Source organism: Magallana gigas, chromosome 5 (assembly GCF_963853765.1).
Source record: "Magallana gigas chromosome 5, xbMagGiga1.1, whole genome shotgun sequence".
NCBI classification, from domain to species: domain Eukaryota; kingdom Metazoa; phylum Mollusca; class Bivalvia; order Ostreida; family Ostreidae; genus Magallana; species Magallana gigas.
The window spans coordinates 56,348,255-56,374,728 of NC_088857.1; the positions used below are offsets into that span (position 1 = coordinate 56,348,255).

Sequence of the window (26,474 nt, forward strand, 5' to 3'; positions counted from 1 at the left end):
TAGTACTGTAATATAATTACAATAGTAATAGAAGAGCAGGAAAGAACTAAAGCAGGCTCGAACTCGGGACCCTCTACCGACTGAGCAAAAGGAGTGCTACAGTACATGTAGGAGCGCGGCAGAACTGAGCCTATTATATACACACTACTCTAATTTTATAGTATAACAGTACAAACTACAACCTTACAAAATATAAAATAAATGTTTATAAATGACATAAGTTTTGTCAAATTTAGTTTTGATATATTTTCTCATCAATAATATAAATGGCACGAGGACAATTTATAATATTTAGGAAATGATATACTTAAAAAATATATTTTCACTGGTACAGACATCGTCTCCAGACACGGGTTTTGAGTCCATTCTATATCTACATTTTATTTGTGGAAATAGAATGGACACCAAACCCGTGGCTTCGGACGATGTGGCACAGAATGAAGACGACTTCCGTTTTATTTTGGTCTACATTTCTACATATATCTGTGATGGAGGTGATATATTTAGAGGTAGGAACAATTACAGGGAAACAATTGTCCCCACAGGAAAATCTTGACAAACAAGGAAAGAAACAAAACAAAATTCTATTTCATTTATCATTCACCGGTTATAGCAGCCTAGACGTTTATTATCCGACCACGGAATGGCTTTGTCTACTCTGAACAGATCTTCTCGAGTGTAAGTACACGAAAAATTCAATTTTATCAAATCACTAGATAGTGGCAGATCCAAAATTGTTGATGGGAGCCATTGGGAGGAGGCCGGGGGTCAGGGGCCGCTTTGAGGCCTCAAATGGGTCCAAAGCAAAGTTTCCAGGATTTCGTGTTTTTTTAAAACACAGTTTAAAGCTATTTTAGCTTTACTTGACATAAGATCATTTAATAAGAGCAAAAACTGAATTTCTTTGGTTCTACTAGGCTCTGCTATGATTACAAAAGCATTATGAGCTGCAATTTTGATGTCGGGATATTGACACAAAAATTGGTTTATAAACTTTTGTCAGTCGTATTTTAGTGGGCAAGCTATTTGGAGTCCCGGTTGAAGCAAAATTACATTAATTATTGTCATCCTCTTCAAAATTTGGTTTATTATATTGAAATCTTTCTTAAAGCTGCGTGGTTCGAATTTTTGGTTATTAATCTATACAATTATTTTCTATACAAACCAATTATCTGAAAGAGTTATAGACTTCCACCTATTTACACAGGCACGTAGCTACGGGGGACGGAGGGGGGGGGGGTCTTAAATTTACATAAAAAATTGAATTATCATGGAGTTGCCCCCCCCCCCCCGCCACTTTTATAGGACCATGTTAGAAAATGAATTGGAAATAAGGAAATAAACAGTGAAAATGAAGTTTAAGGTATTAGGATTTTCAGGATTTTGTTAAGAAATATTGAAATATTCAACAGGTGCTTGGAGACAGGACAACCCCCCTCCCCCAATTTTTACCCTCCACTATCCCCAGAGTTATTTTTTCATCATATATCTTTTAAATTATATGTTGATGTATGCTACACTAAATAAATTCAAAATTAAAGGTATATGTGGCGATTTGGAGTAAATCTGATATCTTATTCCCTTAATATATAACGAATGTCTAAGTCGTAATACAATCATACCCGCCTCGTCGTCGGAGGTGAATCTTATAAGAGGCGAAATGCCGCAGTACTATTGTATGTATAGTTTGTTTTGTACAGAAATAGTGTATAACAATTTCTCATTGAAATATGCATGGTTTAATTGACCAGGAAAACTACTGCAATGCTTATTCTGGTACACATACTTAACAAAACTATCGTTCAAAAGCGTACAAAAATTTGATATAAAATCGGATCAAACAACTTAAAAAAATTAATTGATGAAAAATACAGCTAACTTTTAAAGAAGATTTTTTGTACGGGTACAATTTTTTTTTATATTTATATCAAAATAAGTTCACATATTTAATGACTCGTAATGTTGTGCTTACAAAGAGAAAAAACGCAAAATGGCAGCGTTCTTCCAAAATACCAGGGTATACATCATTTGTATTTATCAAAATTATTTTTATCAGTGAGACAGGAATACAGCGTATGTCGGAGTCCGTGTTTGTGGGACTGTGTAAGAAACTGGGGACCTCACAACAGGTGGCTATCAGGAGGGAGACATGGGACATCAGGGAGATGCTGGATAGACGAGTGACACCTAATGATGGACTCATTGAGATGTTGAGTGGAAGTAAAAGGGAAGGTTTCAGACTGAAGGGATCAGATGTGGACCTAATGTACTGGCCAAACAACCACCGAGTGATCATGGACATGTCTCAGTCTGAGTATTACAACACAGCACAAAAAGCCTTGATTCTCTCTGACAGTTCTGAGAGTCCACCAGGATTCACTCTTCTTCTGACACCAATAGGATACAGTAGTAAATTAGTCCAATCAGCAAGTGTCAAAATGAATGACAGACTCTATATCTCTAGTTCTATACACAGAGAATTACTTTGTTCTGCAGTATTTTCTAATTCTACTGTACATGGACCCTGTGGTAGTGGTGCAATTGGAGTACAAGAATATGACACTGCTTACTGTTATGTTTATGACTTTTGGCCTCCATCTGCCTCTTTATGGATAGACAGATGTCACTCGTGGCCTGGCCCAGAAGTTGTCAATGACATTGTCAGAAGTGGGTGTCACTTTGTAGCAATAGGACACCCATTAGGACTCCATGAATATGAAGAATGGAGAATCTCTTTTTCTCAAGCAGAATATAAACTTGTGTACTCAATGAACCACAGTCAGTTTTTGACTTATGGATTGTTGAAACTGTTTTTAAAAGAAGTTATCAATCAACAAACAGAAGAAACTGATAAACTGTTGTGTTCCTATCACATGAAGACAACAGTTTTTTGGGCGATACAACAAAACACACTACTTCACTGGTGTCCACAAAATCTCCTGGCCGGTTTCTGGGTCTGCTTTAAACTCCTCCTTAAATGGGTGTATAAGGGGATCTGTCCCAACTTTTTCATCCCCCAAAACAACATGTTTCTGACAAAGGTCTATGGCTCAGCACAAAACAGATTGTTCCTACAGTTACATGAATTGTACAAGAAAGGTCTGGCCTGTCTGTTACAGAGTTCCTCTATCAGGTCCTACATCATTGATGTCCTGTACCATCCCAGACTTTTTATTTGTGTAGATGAAAAACTAATCTGGCCTGAAATTATCACTGATGTTGCACTTTATTTGGCGATCAAACAAAGCATACGTGATGAGGACTTAACATGTCTCCATCATTGTATGAAATGCCTTATCACAGTACAACATTTAATAGCTTCACCCCTGACAGAGTGTCAAATCATCAAACTACAGACACACACAGCTGACATTTTTAAGAACATTGCATTTATTCTAAAAAACATGCAAATTAATTCAAGTGACAACAAACATACGTATATCGCTGACCAAATGTCCCTCCACATGCTAAAACTAGCAGCCAAGTTTGGGTTTCTTTCAGACATGTTGTACATTGCCATGTATTATTACAAGACATTAAGATACAGGGAAGCTTTATCTGTTATAGAGATGACAAAATTCAAGTTAGCACAGCCATATCTGATGTATTGGAATCATGTAGACATAGAGAGGTATACTGAGGCTGTAGGGGGACAGTCCTGGTCTACAAAGTTGAGACTGGCTTTTGCGGTTGATATAGAACTTTACACTGATATCTATTATATCAGTGAACTAATACCAGAACAACAATCTGCTCGACAGAACAGGGGTGGTGCATTATATATCCCAGTGTTTGTAATGTTACACTTTCTAGAGTTCTTATGTTACAGACACATTGACACATCATTATCACAAGCAGCTCTAGATGAGCTACAGGTCCTGGTCCACCATCATCAGGGACTGTTTATAAGTAATTCACGTAGAGACAACTCCTGGGAGATCCTGGGGATCTGTCAACAGATCACAGGGGACCTCCAGGCTGCTCTTTACTCATACCAACAGTCACTTATCACACAGGATCCATGCAACAAAATAAAAACAGCTACACAGAAAAAAATACGGGACATAATGGGGATAACCGCACAGTAAATAGATACATACAGTTTGATGTTTTTGTTTTGCACAAACACTATTGCGACCATCCATTGGGAATATATTGTAACACATATTACAATATGTATTGTAATACATATTACAATACCCGGTATATTCCCAATGGATGGAAGTTTTTGAAAAGTTTTACAAGATTAGAGTGATTAATTGATTAATTGCTAGGATGAACCGTATTGTCACATGTATTCCTGCTTAGTAGGAATACATCAGAGTTTAGTATGTTAAACAAATTTTTCAACAGTTTCCTTTCAAAAATCTCCCATTTTTACGTTTAATTTGGTACCATAGCCATGGATGAGATCTTCCGGATTTCTGGTTCAAAGAAATTTTAAAATTGGTAAGACTGACCTTTATGAGACAAAACATTGTATAAAGAATGTTGCAGAACAGAACACTATCGATTGTGAGAAATATATTTTTGCTTATTTTCAATAGATTTTTTATGTTTTTTTCAATGTGACAAGATATTGTTGAACTTTTTATTAGTATATATATTGAGCTAATTGCTTTTCTGATCATCTGTTGTCCGTCGTCCATCAGTCTGTGAACATTTTTGACTTCTTTTTCCAGAACTGCTGGGCCATATTTAACCGAACTTGGTACATTAAACACATCCTTATGGGAAGAAAATTACAAATTGTCAAAATAAAGGACCAATTCAAGCTCTTTTCAAAGGGGAGATAATCAGGAAACAGTAAAAATAGGGTGTATGTCTTAAAAAACTCTTCTTCTCAAAAACCACTTCACCAAACAGCCAAAATTAACAGAAAAAACGTACATGTACATATAGTGAAGATTCTAAATTGTGAAAGGGGCTCAAAGTTTAAAATAGAAATATATAGGAAAAATGTTTAAAGATCTTCTTAAGACCTACAGTGTTTCAAAATCTTTTTATCAAGAAATGCATTGCTACGTTTAGTGTTTTTTAATTACTTTGTAAGCATTTTACAATTTTTAGCCACGGTTTGCTGAAAGCATACTAGTATTCCTAGCCATGCAATTTTGCCAGTGTTTATATAAATACATGTAGCACAACTGCAAAATTAAACAAAATACCAAACAACGACAAATAAGAAACTTCCGCTATACCAAAAGTTACAAAAAGACCTTGATTTGTCAAATCTATTGGGAATTTTTGTGAATGAATTTAGCAGTTTTTATTTTTGTTTCTTTTTTAATTACGTTTTAAAAAAAACCAAGACTATGCATTTTGGGCACATATACAATGTGCATGAATTTTCATGAGGCTTGGTATTCGGCTGGACATTAAAGAAATGGGGAACTGATTTTATAATGCTTGTTTCAAAATGCAATGTTCTATCGACAATTTTCTTCTATTTTTAGCCGGGCTCTGCTGAAAGCAGAGTCCTGGCTGTAGGCAGGCAAATCGCCAATGTTAATATAAATAGCACAACTTCAAAAGTAAACAAAAAATGAAACAGCGTCAAAGTAAAAGCTTCCGCTATACCAAATAGTTACACAAAGAGCCACGTTTTGTCAAAAGTGTTGGCATTTTAATTGTTTCTTTTATTTTAATTTCGAGAGAATTGTCTATCTTTTTTAGTTTTCTTATTAATAACTTGTTTTAAAAACAAGACTATGCATTTTGGATACATACAATGCGCATGAATTTTTATGAACTACTTTGTTGCACGTTGAAGTAATGGAGTTTGAATAAATAATGCTTGTTGCAAAATTCAAGGCAGCAACTGTTACTGTTGAACTTTTTTCTAATAGACAGATAGCCTCTTACTTGAGAGAGAGAGAGAGAGAGAGAGAGAGAGAGAGAGAGAGAGAGAGAGAGAGATATTTTCAGTCTTTACCACACACTATGCATCAGACACACCAAAAGAGCCCGGCTTTCAGTACTTCAGTACTTTGATTGTTATTAGCTGCTGACGCGAGAGAGAGAGAGAGAGAGAGAGAGAGAGAGAGAGAGAGAGAGAGAGAGAGAGATTCTCAGTCTTTACTACACAATGAAAAAATGACAAAAACAAACCGTCAACCATTTCAAAAATATGCGTAGTGACACATCAAAAGAGTACTTTGCTAATATCATTAAACACTGTGCCGGATAATTATGACAGTGCCAAGGTGGCATTTTTACACCCGTCTAAGCTGCACATATCAAAAAAATTTAAATAAGTATGCCATATGATAGACCATCGCTTAAAGAGTTTACAACCACCTTTGTTCTCATTGTATGTCACCTAACAGGTGAGATATTTACCTTTCAAAGCTACATTCCTACAGGAAAATAGTTTTTCCCATAGGAAAAACAGTAGGCCTACTCTTCTAGGAAATTTGATTTCTTATCTGTATACAAGAACTTCCTTGTATTCCTTGGAATTTCAATTCCGATAGGATTTGATAAGCGAAAACGACCTGTCTGAGTCAAATTCCTACAGGAAATAGCTTTCTCCTATAGGAATTATAATTCCTATAGGATTTTTAGAAATCCTGTAGGATTGTCAATATTTCCTGTAGGAGAATCGTTTCTCCAATGGTAGTTATCATTTTCCTATGAGATATTAATTTTTGAATATCTTACCTGTCAGGTGAAACACACTAAAAACAATCAAAGTACTGAAAGTACTGAAAAGCGCTAACCTAGCTTGGTTCTATAGGAAATTTACTTTGTGCAAGCTTAGTTAGAAATGAGACTTATCGACATTTATTGAAAGTATCTAATGCCAGAAGGGTCGAAATGGCGTTTAAGTTATACTCATCCAAACTGTATCCTTATTTAATTTAATTGGTTAAGAAAATTTGGTCGAAATTACGTTTCTTTTAAATATACATGTATATTATGATTTATCATATACACTAAAGTTAATTCAAATCAAAGCTGAACACGACTTCTAAATGGACACCTGCCAGAATCATGTTATATAAAAGCCTTTGATTTTGTTACTCTTTATTTCACATCTGTACATGTACCTTGTGTTAAATACGTTTGTTTGACAAATGTCTGCACTTGTATTGTCGTTATACGCGTGCATTTTCTTAATAAAGGTATTGCATTGACCATTATAATTGATGTTCTGAATCTTCTTCTGCATATGTACTGCATTTATCTGGTAAGTTGTTGCGTCTAAGTAACAAATGTAAGCGATGTAAAATATACGTCCACACAGATGAGATCTACTATGCAAACTTAAAGTGTTTAGTTCCTTATATATGTGCTTTGAGGAAAGCGGCAAACACCAAGAACTATATGTGGCTATTTACAAGTCGTTTTGATTTTTCTACATTCCAGCTTCTGTTTATGCACTCACAAGATTATTTTTTTTAAAAGCTAAGAAACTCAGCCACTGGAATATACATTTTAGGTGACAAGAGACTACACACTCTACATGTATAATTAAAATACAAGATATTTTGAATAATTAATATGCAGATGTACTGTGAGTGACATATATTTTTAAAACTTAATAAATCAGCCCGAAGGCTGACTATAATCACTGCGTAGCAGCCCCTGCAGTGATGTACGTAAGCCCTGCACATTAGATTCACAATAGCCCGTGCAGTTATGTGCGTAAACCCATGAAACTGGTTCCCCAACCAGTTTCAATGATGTATATTTCTGCTAATAGGGGCAGTTATTCGATGCACCGGAAGTAGAAGTCTAACGCCAATAAATCGCTGAGCTATGCTTAGCGCTTTAAAAAGTGCTTATATACTCTCTAGACAATGGCCTATCATTTGGTATATATATATATGGACTTTTCCAAAACTGTATCTTAAGCGGGTGCAAAAATGCCACCTTGGCACTGGCATGATTATCCGGCACATTGTTATTAATGCCTTGAGGCTTAGGAATATACGGTTGGTCAAGTTAATGTATCTTAGATCTTAGGATATGATGTCCAATAAAGTAGACTTCTTTTTAAAAATTTTTTTTTTTTTAAAAATGTATTGTCAAATCGTGGAATGTGTGGGAACAACATTTTTCAAGAGTTTCATACAGAAACGGTGCACTATCTTAAATATCAGTCTGAGAACTTTTTTCATCTCATGTGAATGTGAAATATAATTATGATGTATCTTTTATAATAATAATACTTCTGTTTATGACAGTTTATGCATATGTTGGGCCTTTGCCAATTATTGTAATTGTGTTTGTGCCAATAAAATATTTGTATATTTGTATCTGTACCCGTATATTCAATTACACATTTTGAAATAGATCACACTATTATTCAGGAGAGCGATGTTGCCCAAGGGCGTCTTGTTAAAGAAAACTGAATAGATCATGTTTTAAATGTTTATATTTACTTTTGCAAGTCCAATCCACACTGTGCAAAAGTAATTCCCCTTTGCAGGGTCAACCAAAAGGTCCAAAGGGAAAAAACAACTTTTCCCTTCTTTATTCAACCAAATATTTGGGCGTCCTGTGAAGAATTTTCTTAGGGCTTTAATTTATTTTTACAATGTATGGATTGCCTTAATTTGGGGCAATCAAAATTCACAGTGGAAACGGATTTTTAATGTCAAATGACGAAGTTACAACCCTCTAAACTACAAAGGCTACTGTGCGTTTTCACCTTAAGATGGCTGCCAGGGGCCATAACTTTTGTAAAGAGTGGATCGTTCTATAAAATAGCGAAAACGTTCAATTCTGTATAAACTTTTTCGTGACTTCACAATGATCATAGCACGCGCTTATCGCTTGGATTATGTAAACATAAAATCTTGGTAATTTTAACAATTCTGAACAATTAAATTTGCCTTTTTCAAATGTAAATATAAGTAATAAACAGCAATGCTAAAAATTTCACCGGGATATGAAATTGTTTGGTCACGTGATCAAATCTTGTGAAGCATACAGTAGAATGATCCCAGAATTACAGTACTATTTCCAAAACTTCAAATAATTAACCAAAAATGCATATAAAATATTCATACACTTATTTAAATGTTTTACTTTTATACAAATAACCGAAGTACAAAAATGTATTTTATATATTCATGTATACACAACAATGTACAGAAAAGATAAAACTTCTACATAAAAAAGTTGTCAAACTGCATAGTACTATGTTCATGAGAAGTTTTCAGAATACCATTATACCAGTATCTCCCATGTTGAATTTCATCAAAGCATACATTATTTTTTGTGCTAAAAATGGACATCCTGTTCGAATGATTATTAAAGAGAATTTTAATTAGTTTTTTTAAATAAAGCCAGACATTCCAAAATTCAGAAAACTAATGTAGAAATAAGGAAATGTTTAAAATTTTCAATTTTGTATGCAGAGTGAAGTAGGCGTTGTGAATGACTAATGTAATTGTGTTACATAATACACATGTATATACAAACCAGATGATTGGATAGCAATGAATGATCTGTTTACGATGAAACAATGAGATATGATATCATGCAGTGGAATGTATTGTGGAAACTGAGAAAACATCTCTCTAAAAAATACATTGGTATACTGTCCAATAACAGCTAAAGATTTCTCCATCTAAAAGTGATCAGTATAATGTCAGTAATGGCATGCGCTCTCATCAGTAGATGGGTGGGGCTGGTTTGATCATGTGACCAGCATATCTGGGCTTCTCTTCGCTCTTTTTCTGATCGTACCGGACTTGTGCAGCAGAGAAAGCCGCACAGAATCCTCCAAACAGAACCATAAATCCAGACATGACCATCAGACCGAAGGAGAAGGAGAGGTAGTTCTTGTCCGGATTCTGGATCCACTGCCGGTTCACGACGGACATGGTGCCGAAGATCAGGATACAGATCCCGGTCACTACGCCTGTCAACAGAGAAACAAACACTCAAGAAATGATGTGAAGTACCGGTAAGTGATAAATTATTATTATTACTATATGGCCTAGATTAAAATTTTTTGCTTTCAAGAAAAATAGCAGTGAAAAACTGCAAGTAGCACCCCTGGCTGATTTTAAAATCTTGCTTTAATTTTTCAGACAATTGTGAATTACATGAAATTATAATAAATATTTGGTGCTATTTGATACAAAAATAGCAGAATTAGGTATTTGCGTAAAACACAGACTCTAAAGTATGTTTCTAAATGCATGAATATTTGGAAAAATGCATTTAGATTAAGTATTTTACTTCCATCACAGCAGTCTATTAACCAAGAACCTATCTTTATCTTTTATTAGCGTTGACTTCCTTGGAACTTACCGCACACAATGGCCGCCACCCCTACAGACATGAGCGCCCCGAAGCTGTTCCGACCGTGACAGATATTGAGGATGAACAGAATGATCAGAGCGAGGATGACCAGCTCTGCTAACATGGTCAAGGTCATCATCACTTGTATGGACAGGAACCAGGCTAGAAACAAGACAGAGAACCAATCAAATGTAGCAACTCATCATTGGTCAACTAAACCATACTGATACATTCTAGCTGTTAACCAACTTTTATTTTACAATTGACCAGAGATAAACTGGTCCACATGTATCGTCTCATTTTTGCAACCAAAATGTAAAATATCTGAGAATTATATTTATATACCAAGACATCTGAGGTTTGGTTAAAGGCAAGAAGTATTTGTGATGATGAACCTGGAAAAAACATCTTGCACACAAATATAAGGTGATTTACAGTATATAAAATTTCTTTATAGCTGTATGATTGTAAAAAAAATTAGGTGTTCCTGTTTCCAATACATTTTGCTTAATATTTCTATATCCATAAAAGACATGCCTACAAATAAATAATCTTTAATTGGTATATACTGTAGATTCCTTTTTAAAACGTGAAGAATTAATATCTGCCTTAAATTGCCAGACACAACCCTTGCAGATTTTAAAATCTAGGTTTCTTATCTAGACAGTTTTGAACTATATGAAGTTATAACAAAATCAAAGTACTGAAGAACTGACGGGAGTTGATTTTTTTCGATGTTTATTCATTTTAAAATCAATGATATGTTAATTTGCATGACAAGTACATGTAGTTTCTAATTTGAATTACGCACATTTTTATAATATGAATTTCTGGACCTTTTCGACAAGAATGTCGAGAAACCCCCCATACGAATCATGTTAAATAATATTTGAAGATAAAATTAATTCAATCAAACTATGTATCAGTAATAGAAATATTTCCCGAAAATTGTATGGATCCAAGCAATATTGAACTCTAGTTTTGTTCAACCAAACGCTCGGCTGACACCGTAAATCTCCGACAACGAGTGTCGAGTTGAAAGAGACTTTATTCATGAACTCTGGCGTAGGAATACATGATATGACTACAAAAAATATTTAAATTGTTCGTACTATTTAAAATCCGACTATTTTCAAGGTATTTATAAATAAGTTTCCTTGAAAAACAATGCTTTAGCATACATTACATCGATTTTATCAATTATTTTCAAGAACTAGGTCTTGCCAGCAGCAATGATTTGTGCTAAGGTCCAAACACTGTTTCACTTTCGGTTTGTCTGAGTAACTGCATAGGAGAGTTGATTAAAATCAACTCCCAAAAATTGGTGCTCTCAATTTGATATTCTCAATATTTAATAAAGCACAAAGGAATCGTAGCATTAAGTACTCGCATAAGATAAGGAGTTATGCATTTTAAACAAAATGAAACTACCCCTTAAATGATAAAGTTGAGAAAAATTGTTTAAAGATGTCACAATTTTGCTCAATTCACATTAGTATCAGAAAATGTTTTTTCTTTTCAATTTCTAATTTTTTGTTAAAAAGAAGCAATATGTCAACATGGTCAAATAGGAAATCTCAAACTTAAAGAGAGGAATTTATTTTTGGATATACATCGATTTCAACCGATTCTCAAGAAACTTTCGTATATCCATAATACATATAAGTATAAAATGGATTTTGCTGTACAGGTATATGGGACAGTATAAGTGAAATCTGTGAGTCGATCTACATTGTACGTACATGGGTTGATCCAGTGGAAGATTGGTCGGTACTCGTAGGAATAAATCCACCAACAGCCATCGTATATCTTCCCGTTGTAATCATTGAAGTATGTCCAGTGGTTAAAGCATGCCTCCCATAACCCCAACTGTTAAAAATAAAATCAAAATATCAAACTAAGTTTTTCTTTATCAGGTTGGGACCAATCTCCCAAATGGGATATAATAGCCAGTTTGGGATATAATAGCCCAAATGGGATATAAATTTAAAGTGCAAAAAACAATTTTTTTTTTCATTTTAAAATTTTTGATATAAATCCGCATTAATGTGAATCAAATGCAACAACTTTTGGTTAAGAAGTTTTGCTATATGTCTATAGATTGTAAGATTGATCCCCAAGAAGTTGTTGATATACTGAGGGATCAATCTCCGAAATAGTACAGCTACAGAAAAAGTTGTTTACCAAAAGTTGTTGTATTTCATCTATTCTAATGCGGATTCATATCAAAAATTTCAAAATCAAAAACTTTTATATTTTGCACTTTAAATTTATATCCCATTTGGGCTATTATATCCCAAACGGGCTATTATATCCCATTTGGGAGATTGGTCCCAACCTGTTCAGTTAATTAAAAAATATGAGAATTTGGCTCTCCTTATGATCTATTGATCAGCATTTACAGATACCGAGTACAGTTACTCATTACATGAATTACGAAAATATTTGAATTATCAAATCCATGCACGTACATAAACAAAACTGATTTTCATTTCCTGTTTACCTGAGTACACATGTATCTTCACTTACCTTAACAAATCCATTCGTCATTTTGTAGCGATCATCTGCTTCCAGCCAGTTCGGTGTCGCGAAAGAAATAATAAAAAATAAAAAGCCCACCGAAATGAAGCCTAGAGCCGAGAGGAGCAGATACCTAGACCTGTTCCAGGTCGCCATTTTGCCGTTTAGCTACACCGGAAGTTGACAGGTGAAAATTGAAATGGAAGAGTCAACTTTTGTCATGGGGGGGGGGGTCAAGGTAAAATTCAATGTGAGAGAGAGAGAGAGAGAGATGGAGAGAGAGAAAGAGAGAGACAGACGGAATTAAAAGTCGTGAATTTCCAATTCCATCAGTAATTTATATATATCGTTGAGTTGTTCCTGTTTGTACATCGGATAACGTTCAAAGACTCTAAATATTATATTCACATGTCTGTGATAACATTACGTAACTTCATAAAACGTGAGTGATACAAAATAGGCGTGTCTTATAGCATAACCGAAAAACGGTAGGCCTATTGACTGCGGCGCATTGTAATACCTAGCATGTGCTACTTAAAAAATAGTGATTTTAAAATAATGTGTTTTAAAGTGTACAAATTGGAAATAATATAAATATAAGTAATAAGAAATCATTCTTTGAATATTATGAGGTGATGATTTCAGTCGGAGCGTGGTCAAATCTATCATACAGCCCTTCGGGATTTATTGGATTTGACCACGCCCCGGCCGAAATTATCACCTCATAATACTCATGCAAAGATTGATTCCTTATTCCTTACATACATGTAATACAGTATAGACTGCACATACAAGTACATGTGTTGGAGAAACATTTTGAAATATGCAATGAATAGAATAATTTCTATGTAAGCTCTAGACTGTCGATCATATCACGCCAATTTGGCACAAAAATCATTTTGAAAATATACTGTACATGTATGAAGGTCTGACATGTATACTAGTATGTATCTAATGTAATGGTGTATTTAAATGCATTATACGTACCAAAGCTGCGTTGTGAAACTAATTTCGCAGTTTATATAATTCAAATTAAATAGGATTATATGAACTTCAATTTCTTTTTCAAATCAAATGATTATGTCTATAAAATTGTGAAATAATTTTAAAATGTATATATAAACAGCAGATTAAGTAAAAGTTTCAGCTTTTTTATTGACTCTTGTCAGAGACATAAATATGTTGTTTATGTCTTTGCTCTCGTATAATAAGAAATACTAAAATTGAAAATAACACACACAAACATTCTTCAGAGAAATAGTTTTTATCTTTACTCTGAGACAATCATAAAAACATATATAATATGCATGAATTTTTTAACAAGGAAAACATCACATATCAATAATAAAACTGTTGGAGGTAAAACACAACTTGAAAAAAAATAAGAGGATGACATTTCTGATCATGAGACAAATTAAGTAATAAATATTAGCCCCGCCGTCACCAACCTTTTAAAATGACTCGACTCGATACTCGCTGAAAAGAAAAGTGGTATAAATTTGAGGTTAATGAAAGCGGGGCCAAAGCCTTCAATAGTAATTAAAGGGGCATGGTCACGATTTTGGTCAAAAATTAATTTTTCGATTTTGATGTTTACAGTGCTTCAGTAAGTCATTTTAATAAGACAACCAAAATTTGAGTGTCATTTGATGAGACATAAGTGAGTTACAGAGCTTACAATTAAACAAAGCGTTTGTTTACATTTCGAATGTTGAGGTGAAAATTCCAGTTTAAGACCTAACATAAATGTGTTAATCGTTCGGAACCGTTTATTTATGCTTTAAATGAATAATAAGATAGACCAACCAGCTTTAAAAAGATTGTTTACTGGTATATTGAACCTATGTAAACAAAAACAGGGCACGAGCCTTGTTTACATGACGAAGACGAAGAGCCCTATATATTGCTTAAAACTCAACGACTGGCACCCAAATTTCATTTAATCATTAGAAATGCATTCCTAAAGCATTGCAAATAATAAAAACAGAAAAATAAAATTTGGTCAAAATCGTGACCATGCCCCTTTAACAATTTTAAAGCACAAAAAAATATCATAGAAAATGTTAATAGAGCCGTTTGAACAAACACGTGGACTTTGGTCAGTTATTTAACGTAACAAACTCCGATTTCATGAAGGCGGGGTTTACTGCTGTCCAGTCAATGGCTAATAGATAGGAATACATTGAACGCAATGGCAATCGTCCGACTTCACCCAGAGATGCATATTTAATTGAAACAGCGTCATTTTAACTCAACAGAGCAAATCTTGGCGCAACACTTTTCCGATTTTGACAGCCTATGAATATTAATAAGCTTCTCTTAGCGAATTAGAAGAAAGATCGAAGCTATTTGACAGCTTGTTTTTTGGTGTGCACACTATGATAGTAAATGTACATATAGTAACATCCCATAGAAAGTCAAAGCTATTGATAATTTAATAAAATGGTTCTATTGCAGAAAAAAACGACAACGCGGCCGTTTTTTAATGACATCCCTCTACGAATATCTCGATCAATAGCCAATATTTTTAGCATTGTACTGGTCAGTAGGAACCGTCCAGTACACTTTTTGTTTTCTCCTTTCTGAGGAGCAATCAATCAATCCAGTCTTTTGTACATTTATTTTCGGTGTTATTGATTTTTCATTACACCATCTGTTTTATATAACTCATATTTTTTTCATTTTCTTTCATATTTACTACATTCTAACGCAATACGTTTATGCGTTATTTAACTACCTTTGTATATTGTTATTTACCTTTTGTTTTGTCATTGTGCACATACATTTTTTATGCTATTACTTTCACCCCTACGTTTTGTTTATCTCTTTTGTTGAACAATATTTTGTCAATTGTCATATTGAGGTATCGTCATTTTCATTTGAATACCTTCATTCAGCTGTAAGTTTACTACTAGTGGTGTATCTTCCGGTTTTTGGTCTTATTCATTACCCATATACGACACATTATACAGATTGCAGCCATCATTTCCCCCCTATTGTTATCAAACAGTTAATCATTGACAATGGGTAATTCATTAGAACAATACCGTGCTGCAATCGGTAACTTCTATTTTTCATGCAGATGTGTATGCAGAAGTGTTCTGGTCAATTTTTTTGGTTTCTCATTTTTTTCTAAGATCTTTATGTTTCGAAGTATTGGTCTTTTTGCATTAGCTATGAAACACTTAAGCCGTCACATTGTCGTTTATAATTTCTATCTACAATTTTTCATGTTTCTTTTACTTCTCTGCGGTGATATTGAAGTCAACCCGGGACCTATTATGACCAATGTCCTTGACATTTTACATTTGAACATTCGCAGTATTAGAAACAAAGTCGCGAATCTTAGTTAATACTATAGTGCATGATTTTGATATACTTTGTTTTACCGAAACACATCTAGATCGTAATGTTACTAACGAAAGCTTAATGTTAGATGGATTTAACACTATTTATCGCAAGGACAGAAATTGTTTTGGGGGAGGGATAATGATATATTTATCAGATTTATTACGAGCAATAAGGCGTCCTGAATTCGAAACAACATGTAATGAAAGCATATGGATAGAAATTGAAAGCCATACCTGTAGTTATTTTCTATGTTGCGTGTATCGACCCCCAAATTCCGACGGAAATTTTTGGACCAGTCTTTCTTGGAGCATTGAAAAGGTCGGGGAAATCACAGACAATATCATTATAATAGGCGATCTAAATGTTGATTTGTTAAGTATTCCACAAACTCATGTAATTCACGATATTATGTCCAACGGAAACTTTGTTAACAATATCAATGAACCCACTCGTGTCACAAACACTTCGAGCACACTCATTGACCTAGTTTTGTCAACACCGGCTGTAAAGGTACACGAGTCCGGCGTACTTAACATAGACTCGTCCGTTAGACCACAAGGCCATTTATATTTCCTTCTCCATCGACATTGAACTGAATCGTGCATACGAGCGTAATATTTGGGTATATAAAGATGCAGATTTTGAAAAATTAAACTCTCTAATTTCCAACTGCGATTGGGATATTACAATTAACAGCGCTCCAAATATTGATGCGGCAGTTGCACAGTTTACTTCAACATTTATGGCATATGTTCGTGAATGTGTACCCGAAAAAACTATAACCATACGCCCCCGCGATAAACCGTGGTACGACTCGATGCTTCGTAAAACTATGAGAATTAGGGACCGCTTACGAAACAAAGCTTTAAGAACCAATAATGATGCCGACTGGACAAAATTCCGACACGTTCGCAATAAAGTAAATAATATGAAAAAACACGCTATAACTAATTATTATGATAATATTGAATCTGCATTGCATGATAGTAGTAGGAATGGTAAAATATATTGGAAGTTGATGAAAGATTTATTCAAAGTTAAAGCAACAACTGAAATACCCCCATTGCAATTCTTTGAAAATGGACAACCTACATTAGCCTTTTCAGATGTTGAAAAAACAGAAACTTTGAACAAATATTTTTCATCAATTTCAAATATTGAATCTGCGAATCGTTCATTACCAAATTTATACTATATGTGTAATAATTTTTTTTCAGATATTTACATAGAGGTTCAAGAAGTTTTTGACATTATATCAATCTTGCCCGTTAATAAGGCTATTGGCCCTGATAATATTAGTCATAGAATGTTGAAATATACAAAATTTTCCATTTCAAAACCTTTATGTATGCTTTTTAACAAATCACTTGTTGAAAATTCATTTCCAAATTATTGGAAAATAGCTCATGTTCTACCGCTCTTTAAGAAAGATGATCCATCTGTTGCAAGTAACTACAGACCGGTATCCCTGCTAAGCTGTGTCAGCAAAATTATGGAAAGGATAATTTTTAAGCACGTTTATAATTTCTTTCACGAAAATAATTTATTCTATAAATACCAGGCAGGTTTTTTGCCTGGCCATTCCACGGTATTCCAACTATTAGAAACATATCATAGCATTGTCAAAAGTATAGAAGATGGGAAAATGTGTTGTATGATTTTTTGTGATTTGTCTAAAGCTTTTGACAGGGTGTGGCACGAAGCCCTAATTTTTAAACTTCAAACTTATGGTATAAGTGGGCATCTTTTACAATGGTTTAAAAGTTACTTAAGTGATAGAACACAAAGGGTAATGTACAAAAACAAGTTATCATCAACGTTATGTATCAATGCTGGTGTTCCACAAGGGTCAGTATTAGGACCACTTTTATTTCTTATTTACATTAATGATGTAGCAACGAATATGTTATCATTTTGTAGACTTTATGCTGATGATAATTCATTACAGCATTGTGATTTATATACTAAAAACATTGAAATTGTATTGAACCATGATCTGAAAATTCTCAGCGATTGGTCTGACAAGTGGTTATTGAAATTTAATCCGTCTAAAACAAAAGCTGTTTTTTTCACTAAGAAACATGTAGAAGAATTTCCTAAGTTATTTTTTCAAGGGTGTCAACTGGACTATGTTTCAACCCACAGACATCTTGGTTTACTTTTTTCTAATGATTTAAGTTGGTCTCAATATATTAATAATATAGTAAACAGTGCATACAAAAAGTTAGGACTTTTGAAAAAACTTAAGTTTACTCTAGGTAGAACTAATTTATCAAAAATGTATATCACGTTTATTAGACCAGTTCTTGAATATGCGCCTGTAGTATGGGACGGTTGCAATATGTTTGACATGGAGAGATTAGAAAAAGTTCAATTAAGTGCTGCAAGGATTGTTACTGGTTTACCCATTTTAGCATCTACAGATTCTCTCTACACAGAAACTGGCTGGGAATCTCTGGTCAGTCGACGAAATAAGGCTAAATTAATAACCATGTTTAAAATTCATACAAATCAAGTACCTGAGTACTTGAGCAATATTATTCCTCCCGTAACAAAAAATGTCTCAAAATATCACACAAGAAATAGCGAAAATTATAGTGTTCCAATCAGCAGATTAGAACTTTACAAAAAATCTTTTGTACCTGACACCATTCGGAAATGGAATTCTCTCAAATTAGAAGTTAGGGAAGCAACGTCTCTCAACATATTCAAGAAAAACATTACTGAAAGTATTCCTCAACCTCCAAAATATTTTTCATTTGGTAAACGCACTATTAATATTTTACATACCAAGTTGAGACACAACTGTATTTTGAATTATGATCTGTATAGAAGAAACATTATTGAATCACCCAATTGTATTTGTGGTCAAAAGGAGGATATTTATCACTTTTTCTTTGTATGCAAGAATTATGTAAATGCAAGAAACAATCTTTTTGAATTACTTTTTAATAGGCTTGATGAAACAATTTTAATTAACTCACATTTGCTTCTTTGGGGTAGTGACAATTTGTCTTACAATACAAACTGCTTTATTTTTTCAGCAGTTCAAAAGTTCATTAATGAGTCTGGAAGATTTAATAATTAAATTCCTTTTTGCTTTTGCTTTCTATACTGTACATTAACGTTATCTACTATATATTTGCAATTACTTTGTAAATGTATGTCCATGAATTTAATTATTATAAAGTCAATAACTATAAGTAACATGTAATATTACATGTACTATGACAATTGTATATATTGTATGTATTATCATTAGGAGAGGAACTTGTAAGTTGTAAGAACTTGTTTCCGATCCTTTTGTGTTACTTACACAATAAAATATGTTCAAATCAATAGCCAATATACATGTATAAATGTATTTGTAATTTAGCACATACTAACAAATGTCATGCACGAGTAGGAAGATGAAAAACATATTTACATGTACAACATACTAGTTTGTATTTGCTGAACCTTTAAAGACACAAACATAGCCTGGAGATTCTGATCAACAAGCGAATATAAACACCGGTATGCTACAGCTATAGCTTATCACCACTGCTCTGCTGCATGCTCCGCGCGGTAGGGGGCGCAGTTGTACCGTGAATATCATGTGATCCCACCAATCTGTGACAGTGAAATGACACAGCACCATATTGTCCGTCTGCTCACGAACGGTAGGGGATCGCCACTGGTCCGTCACTGTCGTCTCTCCGGAACCTCCTGGCGGCCATGACAGTTGTCACACCGGAAATGATGAAACACAAGATGGCGGGAATCAGGATGAAGAAGGACCAGCCCTGGTTTTGTTTCTCGTTGTTTTCAATCCATCGGAGGTCGTTCAGAGCTTTTGTGTGAAAAACAATCAAACTCACTGCACAGAAAAACGCTGAAAATAAAAGGAGATCGTTTTATTCAGTGCAAATTGAAGCAGAACTGCACTTTGAACAACATTTGCGGCTACTAGTATAAGTATTAGTCAGAACACACACTCGAATACAACCATAGACCAATCCACACTTTACAAAAGTTATGTCCCTTGGCCGCCATCTTTGGGGAAAACCCCATATATTTCTCACAGTAGCCTTTGTAGTTTAGAGGGTTGTAACTTCGCCATTTGATATTAGAAATCTGTTTCCGCTGTGAATTTTTATTGCCCCATTTGGGGCAACCCACACATCAAAGGAATAAATTAAATTCTAAGAGATTTCTTCACAGGACATAGAACAATAGCTGGTTGCATAAAGAAAGGAAAAGTAGTTTTTTCCCTTTTGACCTTTGGGTTGACCCAGCAAAGGGGAACAACTTTTGCAAAGTGTGGATAGGACTATTCAGCTTTTATTTTGTTGTAGAAAAGATGAGTAACCTTTAATACATGTTCAACTGACATACTCAAGCGGAAGTTTGAATTTCAACTAAGACAAACTTACATGACATGTATACATATGATCATATCTATGATCAAAACACGTAAACACTCATCTTGCTTTGGTAAATTTAGGCTGCATTATAAATTTTCTGTAGTTAAAAAGGATGCATTTCCGCCCTTTGGCTTGAACCTACCTGAGATGAAGTTTGCTCCTGCCGTGACCAGTAGCGTTATGTACACGTACTTCTGACGTAACATGTGGAACATGACGATGACGTACACGATGACGACAGAGATCTCGAGCACCAGGGACACGCACATGATTCCCTGCACACCCTGCATCCAGGCTAAAAATAGAAACAAGCTCGTCAACACCCGGATGCTGGGCTCCTAAGTCTACGTGTACATGAAGGAGGATAACCGCTGTGTTAGATGGACTCACACTTCTGTATAGACACTTTGTATTTTTTGTATAATTAACCCTTTACTGGCCATTCTTTGTAAGTAATTGGAACCTCGCCTCCGTTACTCTTCCTGTCATTCTAAATCATTTTTTTGAAGTCACCTAGATTTCTACACTGTCAAAAATGGTTGTTTTGAAACATACACATGCTCAATTATGATTTTATCTTGGCTTTGATAACAAACTACACAGAACTATAAACTCTGTCAAGAGGCACCTGACGTTATACATATATGTATATTTTTTCCGGGATAAAAATATATACCCTATACATATTATAATACACAAATTACACATCGCCATCATCTTGGATTTATCTACAACCAACAACTGAAGTTTTTGCTCGAACTAATGTGACAATTTTAAATAAATCCAAAATGGCGGCGATTGGTAACTTGTGTATTATTTATAGGTAAAGGGTATATATTCTTATATTATAATGAGAAAGATATAATAACGTCGGGTGCCTAGCTGTGACTCTGTCTGACAAACGGACCTTTTGTATGGTATTTGATTCTGGAAAGAAGACCTTCTCAAACTTGTAAATGCTATCAAAGCTTATTTATATCACATATAGTTTGAAGATTTATCATCTAGAACATTCCTTGTTAAATACTAACTCATTGTATAATATTGGTGTTATAAATGTACAAAACATTTAGGGTATAAAAATAGGAGTTTTTTGTCATGTAAAGATCGAAGACCAATCAAATTGTGAGAAAGGACAATGTACTTCTATTAATTAAAATCGTCATAAAAATGTGCTACAATAACTTCTCCCCAGGTTTCTGTTTAGTTGTATCCCCGGGCGAGATAAGAGCTTGTCCCTAATTAATCACAACTCCCCACCACAAACAGCTGATCACATTTGACTGCGGTCCCCGGATACTTACACGGCCAGATCCATTCCCGGATGGCGTCAAAATCCGCGGACAGCATCCAGCGACATCCGTCATAGATGTTCTGTGTGGGGTCCTTGTAATAGCGCCAGTTCCTGAAGCAGGCCTCCCACAGCCCCAGACTCAGGAATCCCTGGTTGTCGTTCGCATTGGGTTCCAACCAATTTCCGGTCCCAAAACTCAGCAGGAAGAAAATGAAGCCGACGGAGCAGATGATCAGAGAGAGAATAACGATCTTGCTGGCCTTCTGTGCCATGACGCTATAATTAGACAGGTGAGACGGAAGGTAAATACAGGAAGGGCGAGTCCAAGCTTACCTGAGCGAGGGGTGTCTGACTTTTATGAAGGAATGTTGTTAATGGACAGTCGTACGTTGGATTAGTATATGCATAAACTTATAAGAGTAAGACCTTTTCAATCAGAAATTAAATGACATTGAATGCATGCCCTTTTTGATTTTTGGCATAGATGTCGGAACCGGGGGGGGGGGGGGGTGGTTAGCCAAACAGTTAGCGCATCAAAAACAACATTCAGTGTACTGTCACCAAGCTGTTTTCATTTATATAGGCTTACATCATGATGAAGTCTATCTACAGGTAACATTCGCGAGAGCGAGATTAACATTTGCATAACTTAACTCTCTAAATATATCTTTATTAAGGTAGTCCGAAACACCGGTGAAAATAATCATTTGAAATATTTTTCAAATACGCAAAAGAAATGGCTTGATATTATGTAAGAGTTATAATTTTAATCGATTATCTAAAAAAATACTATAAACCGTTCCCATAAATTACTCAAGGCAGAAAAAAGTGAGGTACATGAACGTTTTTTGATAATTTTAAAACCTGCATTTGAAAGGTGTTCATCATATCTTCATATGCAATTTGCCTTCTATCATATCAAAATGGGTAACTTGTGTTCCTACCATGTAAGAGACCTGAAGTTTGGACACAACCATCACTGGTGTAAATTTCAAGGTCATATTAATTTAAAGGTCAAATATTATGTCGTTTAGGATTTTTATCAATGTTCACCTCCGTCAAATATACTGTAACCTCAATCAATATTTTGATTTATTTTAATTAGGGGGTCATGACAATCATACTGCTAAATTTCAATCATTCAAATTTGAACCATAAAATTGTTGCAAATTTTCGTTTAAAATTGATTACAAGTGCTATTAGTACCTTATATTACATCAGAAATTACCTTACATTAATTTTTTTGTTGTTGTTGCTTTCCTTAACGTTGCGCAATGATGCGCGTGGTGTCCGAAGAGAACAGGTAGTCAACCATGCATCTATCTGTTTCCCATCCACTTGTTGGACATAAACTCAACAGAGCATGCGCAGATGCCTGTCTCCTTGGGTACGTAACCCCCTGACAAGTTTCTGTGTCTTGTACTCAATCAACAAAGAACAATGCGGCTGTTTTAAAATCTTTATATAGAAATAAAACAAGGTACACCAGTACAAAAAAAACAAAATATTTAAAAGTTCATCTGAAATAATTACAATGGGATGTAAATGGCAACGTTGAGGTGATAATTATGCGTCTATACATATTGTAACAAAGTTTAATGGGAAATTGATAATTATGTAGATGTAAAATATTTTGTAGCAGAACGGTCTCGTTAATACATGCCCAGCATGTATTAAACATCTAGATACGGATGCTGAAACACTAGATGGTAGAATTATATTTCCAGACTTTGACCTGTAAACATGTACATTGTAATTCTTCCAAAAAAGCAAAAATAATTGACAGTATATAAAAATGACCATTTTTCGTTATATTTCAAATATTAAAATGACATGGGACAATATAAAATCTATCATTTGCAATTTGACATAAAAATATTTAGCGCATTTGGAGAGCTAAAATGGAGTTTGATAAGTGTCCCTTTTCGACCGGTAACGGGGTGCGTTCGATTGTGTAGTTTTAGTAGACTGTGGGTTGAGACCGGAGCATGTGCCCGTCATAATTCGGACGCTCCCCATACTTGTCTTCGAGGCGTGCCGTCATGGCCGCCACAAAACCACACATAGAACCAAACAGGGACAGAAATCCGGAAACCGCCACCAAGGCGTAGGACCAGGATAAAAAGTTTTTGTCAGGAAAGTAGATCCACTTAGCTTCCACTTCCGGTTGATCAGATTTGACACCAAACAAAATCAAACAAACTGCCGAAATAATACCTGAAAAAGATCGTTTATTTGCAGGATTATCAAAAGTACTTAAATGAAATGTGTTTACAAACCTATATTATTTTTTCTATACACATGATATTTTAATGAAAATATACAAAGTTAGGTATTGAATATTTACAATTTAAAAAATAATATTTCATATTGAATTAATCCTTACCTCCCACGAGGATCATAATAGAGATGGAGAGGAGCGCCAGGAAGTTTGCCACCCCCGGACACACCCCTAGGAACACCAGCACCCCGATGATTGACCCCACCAGCTGTAGCAGCAGAGAGACGGTCATCATCACCTGGATGGCCACCAGCCACGCTGTAACCACAGAGAGTCAGAGAGTGAATGATACAGGGATAGAAACAATGGCTGATGTATCACAAAAGTAACAATCTAGTGGTAACGTGAGAGTCGTACAGTGAGGCAGGGATGGAAACTATTAACTGATGAAGTATCTCAAGACTTTGATTCAGGTGAATATGTGTGCATATCTTCCAATTATTTCTATGAAGTTTTACTCCTATTTAAACAGGCTTTGGCCATGAAATTTCAATAAATACAAGAGGTCATCAGCTGAATTTGCAAACATAATGATATAGTATTGAGAATTCGTGTAATAACTTACGTGGATTGAGCCATTCTCTGATGGGTTCATACTCGTATGAGAACATCCACCAGCAGCCATTGTACTGTTTTCCGTTGTAACTTGTCTTGTGGGAGAAGTCTTTGAAACAGGCCTCCCAAAGACCGAGCTGAAACGTACAAAACAAATACATACAGTAAATTTATAAAAGCACAATAAGGCTTCAATGTTGAAGAAGTTCACCCCATCCCTCGAATAGTACTAGTAATCTACATACACATTTAAATGCAAAAATGCAAGAACTTTTCAAGATTATAGAGCGTCTGTCTAATTGAATAACTACATGTAAGAGTTGTTTCACATCCTCTCAAGAATATTCAACTTAATTATTCCTGCTTAATTAACAGAGTATGGTGGAGGGCTGCAGGTTTTAAATCAATAAACAAAACAGAGTTATGTTAAAAAGGGTTGTCCTTTTTCGCATTCTATCTAACGATCCACTATAACACTTAAGAGGGTTGATGATATTATTTTGAACAGGTTGGGATTAATCGCCTAAATGGGATATAATTATCAATAGCCCGTTTGGGATTTAATATCCTAAATGGGATATACACTCGAACTACAAAAAAATAGACATTTTTAATTTTGCAAAAATTGCATGCTCCAATGATGCTCGTCTTATTAAGTGGAAAATTGAATACTTAATTAAGTTAGATATTATTGAGAGGACGTAAAATAACCACTTTAACTTAAAGAAACAATACAAAAATGTCGGGGTTTTCTGATTTAGCTCATTAAAATTTCCAAAACAAAACCCGATTTTTATGATTAAATGCTTTTGCATTTCGGGGTAAAGTGAAAGTACAACTATACATTCCAACATAATGACAACTCCCTATTCACAGGTAAACGAATTACTCATCATTTCAATCCTAGGATTCTGATAAAAATTATTTCCCGAATTGAGAAGAAAACTTGAACTTTATACAGTACTGATTAACAATAAGTCGTCCAATACTACATTTAATAGGGATCGCTGTTATCCTTAATCTAAACTTGTCTATAAAACACCTGGGGCCGACATTGTGACACAGTTTTACAGGTACCCTGGTACTTACGCTTTCAAATCCCGACGATGTCCGGTAATTTTTATCCGATTCCAACCAAAAGTGTGTGGAAAATCCGATAACGAAGAACACTAGTCCGATCACATTTAAGATAAGAGAAAACAAGAGTAGCCATTTCACTCGCTTCATGTTTACAGTCAAGTTAAAAATATGTATACTATTTACGACACATTGTTAGTGGGACATTCCATTTATTCAGGTGAGACAGGGGTGATCAGGTTCATGATGAAAGGAAACCGTTCGTAAATTTATTCGACATAAACGTCACCACGGAAATGAAAAAATTAGCCTTCTATAAAAATTTTTGTTATCGTCTCTGTCTTGGTTGAACTTGCGATAAAATTTTCACGAATAAATTGTTACACTAACCTTCATTAAATAAATCTTCACATTGCTCATGAAATTAATTTTATATTTATATACAAAATGTACAAGAAATAATATACTCGTCTAAATGCTTTTATTATAACAATCTTCAAGACGTTTATCCCAACACAAAATCTGACATGAATTCTTTTTCGTTGTTTAAATTATAATTAAGTTAAACTGAATTAAGGGATGCTTGCTATTAATGATAACTTAATTCCTTGAATTTAAGGCATAATTAAAGAATCGTTCTTTTAGTATCACAATGTGATCAAAGACTTTCGAGGTGATCAAATATAAAACATTTCATTTTTATTTTTAATTTATGTTAGATTTGATC

General features: G+C 34.6%; 4 protein-coding genes across 4 annotated transcripts; 1 reads left to right on the forward strand and 3 right to left on the reverse strand.

The window, feature by feature from the left end:
* Window positions 1-508: 508 nt before the first annotated feature.
* On the forward strand, window positions 509-5,951 carry LOC117686581 (uncharacterized). Its single transcript, XM_034461782.2, has 2 exons — window positions 509-678; window positions 2,057-5,951. Exons 1-2 carry the CDS (start codon window positions 644-646, stop codon window positions 4,086-4,088), a joined length of 2,067 nt encoding a protein of 688 aa, XP_034317673.2. The 5' UTR covers window positions 509-643; the 3' UTR covers window positions 4,089-5,951.
* A 3,070-nt stretch (window positions 5,952-9,021) lies between these two features.
* Window positions 9,022-12,973, reverse strand: LOC105331110 (uncharacterized). The gene is made up of 4 exons (XM_011433166.4): window positions 12,793-12,973; window positions 12,006-12,132; window positions 10,273-10,425; window positions 9,022-9,877 (listed from the first exon to the last, which is right to left on the reverse strand). Exons 1-4 carry the CDS (start codon window positions 12,937-12,939, stop codon window positions 9,627-9,629), a joined length of 678 nt encoding a protein of 225 aa, XP_011431468.3. The 5' UTR covers window positions 12,940-12,973; the 3' UTR covers window positions 9,022-9,626.
* A 6,500-nt stretch (window positions 12,974-19,473) lies between these two features.
* Window positions 19,474-22,195, reverse strand: LOC105342143 (uncharacterized). The gene is made up of 3 exons (XM_011449002.4): window positions 21,845-22,195; window positions 20,683-20,835; window positions 19,474-20,008 (listed from the first exon to the last, which is right to left on the reverse strand). Exons 1-3 carry the CDS (start codon window positions 22,104-22,106, stop codon window positions 19,788-19,790), a joined length of 636 nt encoding a protein of 211 aa, XP_011447304.3. The 5' UTR covers window positions 22,107-22,195; the 3' UTR covers window positions 19,474-19,787.
* A 1,083-nt stretch (window positions 22,196-23,278) lies between these two features.
* LOC105331111 (uncharacterized) lies at window positions 23,279-25,976 on the reverse strand. The gene is made up of 4 exons (XM_034461817.2): window positions 25,760-25,976; window positions 24,681-24,807; window positions 24,221-24,373; window positions 23,279-24,051 (listed from the first exon to the last, which is right to left on the reverse strand). The coding sequence occupies exons 1-4, from the start codon at window positions 25,895-25,897 to the stop codon at window positions 23,795-23,797; spliced, it is 675 nt and encodes a 224-aa protein (XP_034317708.2). The 5' UTR covers window positions 25,898-25,976; the 3' UTR covers window positions 23,279-23,794.
* Window positions 25,977-26,474: the final 498 nt, after the last annotated feature.

Coding starts and splice junctions, on each gene's coding strand:
- LOC117686581 (XM_034461782.2), top strand. CDS start 644: ATGGCTTTGTCTACTCTGAACAGATCTTCTCGAGT. Junction 679..2,056: donor CTGAACAGATCTTCTCGAGT/GTAAGTACACGA, acceptor TATTTTTATCAG/TGAGACAGGAATACAGCGTA.
- LOC105342143 (XM_011449002.4), bottom strand. CDS start 22,106: ATGGCACAGAAGGCCAGCAAGATCGTTATTCTCTCTCTGATCATCTGC. Junction 20,836..21,844: donor CCGGGAATGGATCTGGCCGT/GTAAGTATCCGG, acceptor TTCTATTTTTAG/CCTGGATGCAGGGTGTGCAG. Junction 20,009..20,682: donor AGGAGCAAACTTCATCTCAG/GTAGGTTCAAGC, acceptor TTTTATTTTCAG/CGTTTTTCTGTGCAGTGAGT.
- LOC105331110 (XM_011433166.4), bottom strand. CDS start 12,939: ATGGCGACCTGGAACAGGTCTAGGTATCTGCTCCTCTCGGCTCTAGGC. Junction 12,133..12,792: donor TGACGAATGGATTTGTTAAG/GTAAGTGAAGAT, acceptor TATTTTTAACAG/TTGGGGTTATGGGAGGCATG. Junction 10,426..12,005: donor CTTCCACTGGATCAACCCAT/GTACGTACAATG, acceptor TCTTGTTTCTAG/CCTGGTTCCTGTCCATACAA.
- LOC105331111 (XM_034461817.2), bottom strand. CDS start 25,897: ATGAAGCGAGTGAAATGGCTACTCTTGTTTTCTCTTATCTTAAATGTG. Junction 24,808..25,759: donor CATCGTCGGGATTTGAAAGC/GTAAGTACCAGG, acceptor TGTACGTTTCAG/CTCGGTCTTTGGGAGGCCTG. Junction 24,052..24,220: donor TATTATGATCCTCGTGGGAG/GTAAGGATTAAT, acceptor GATCTTTTTCAG/GTATTATTTCGGCAGTTTGT.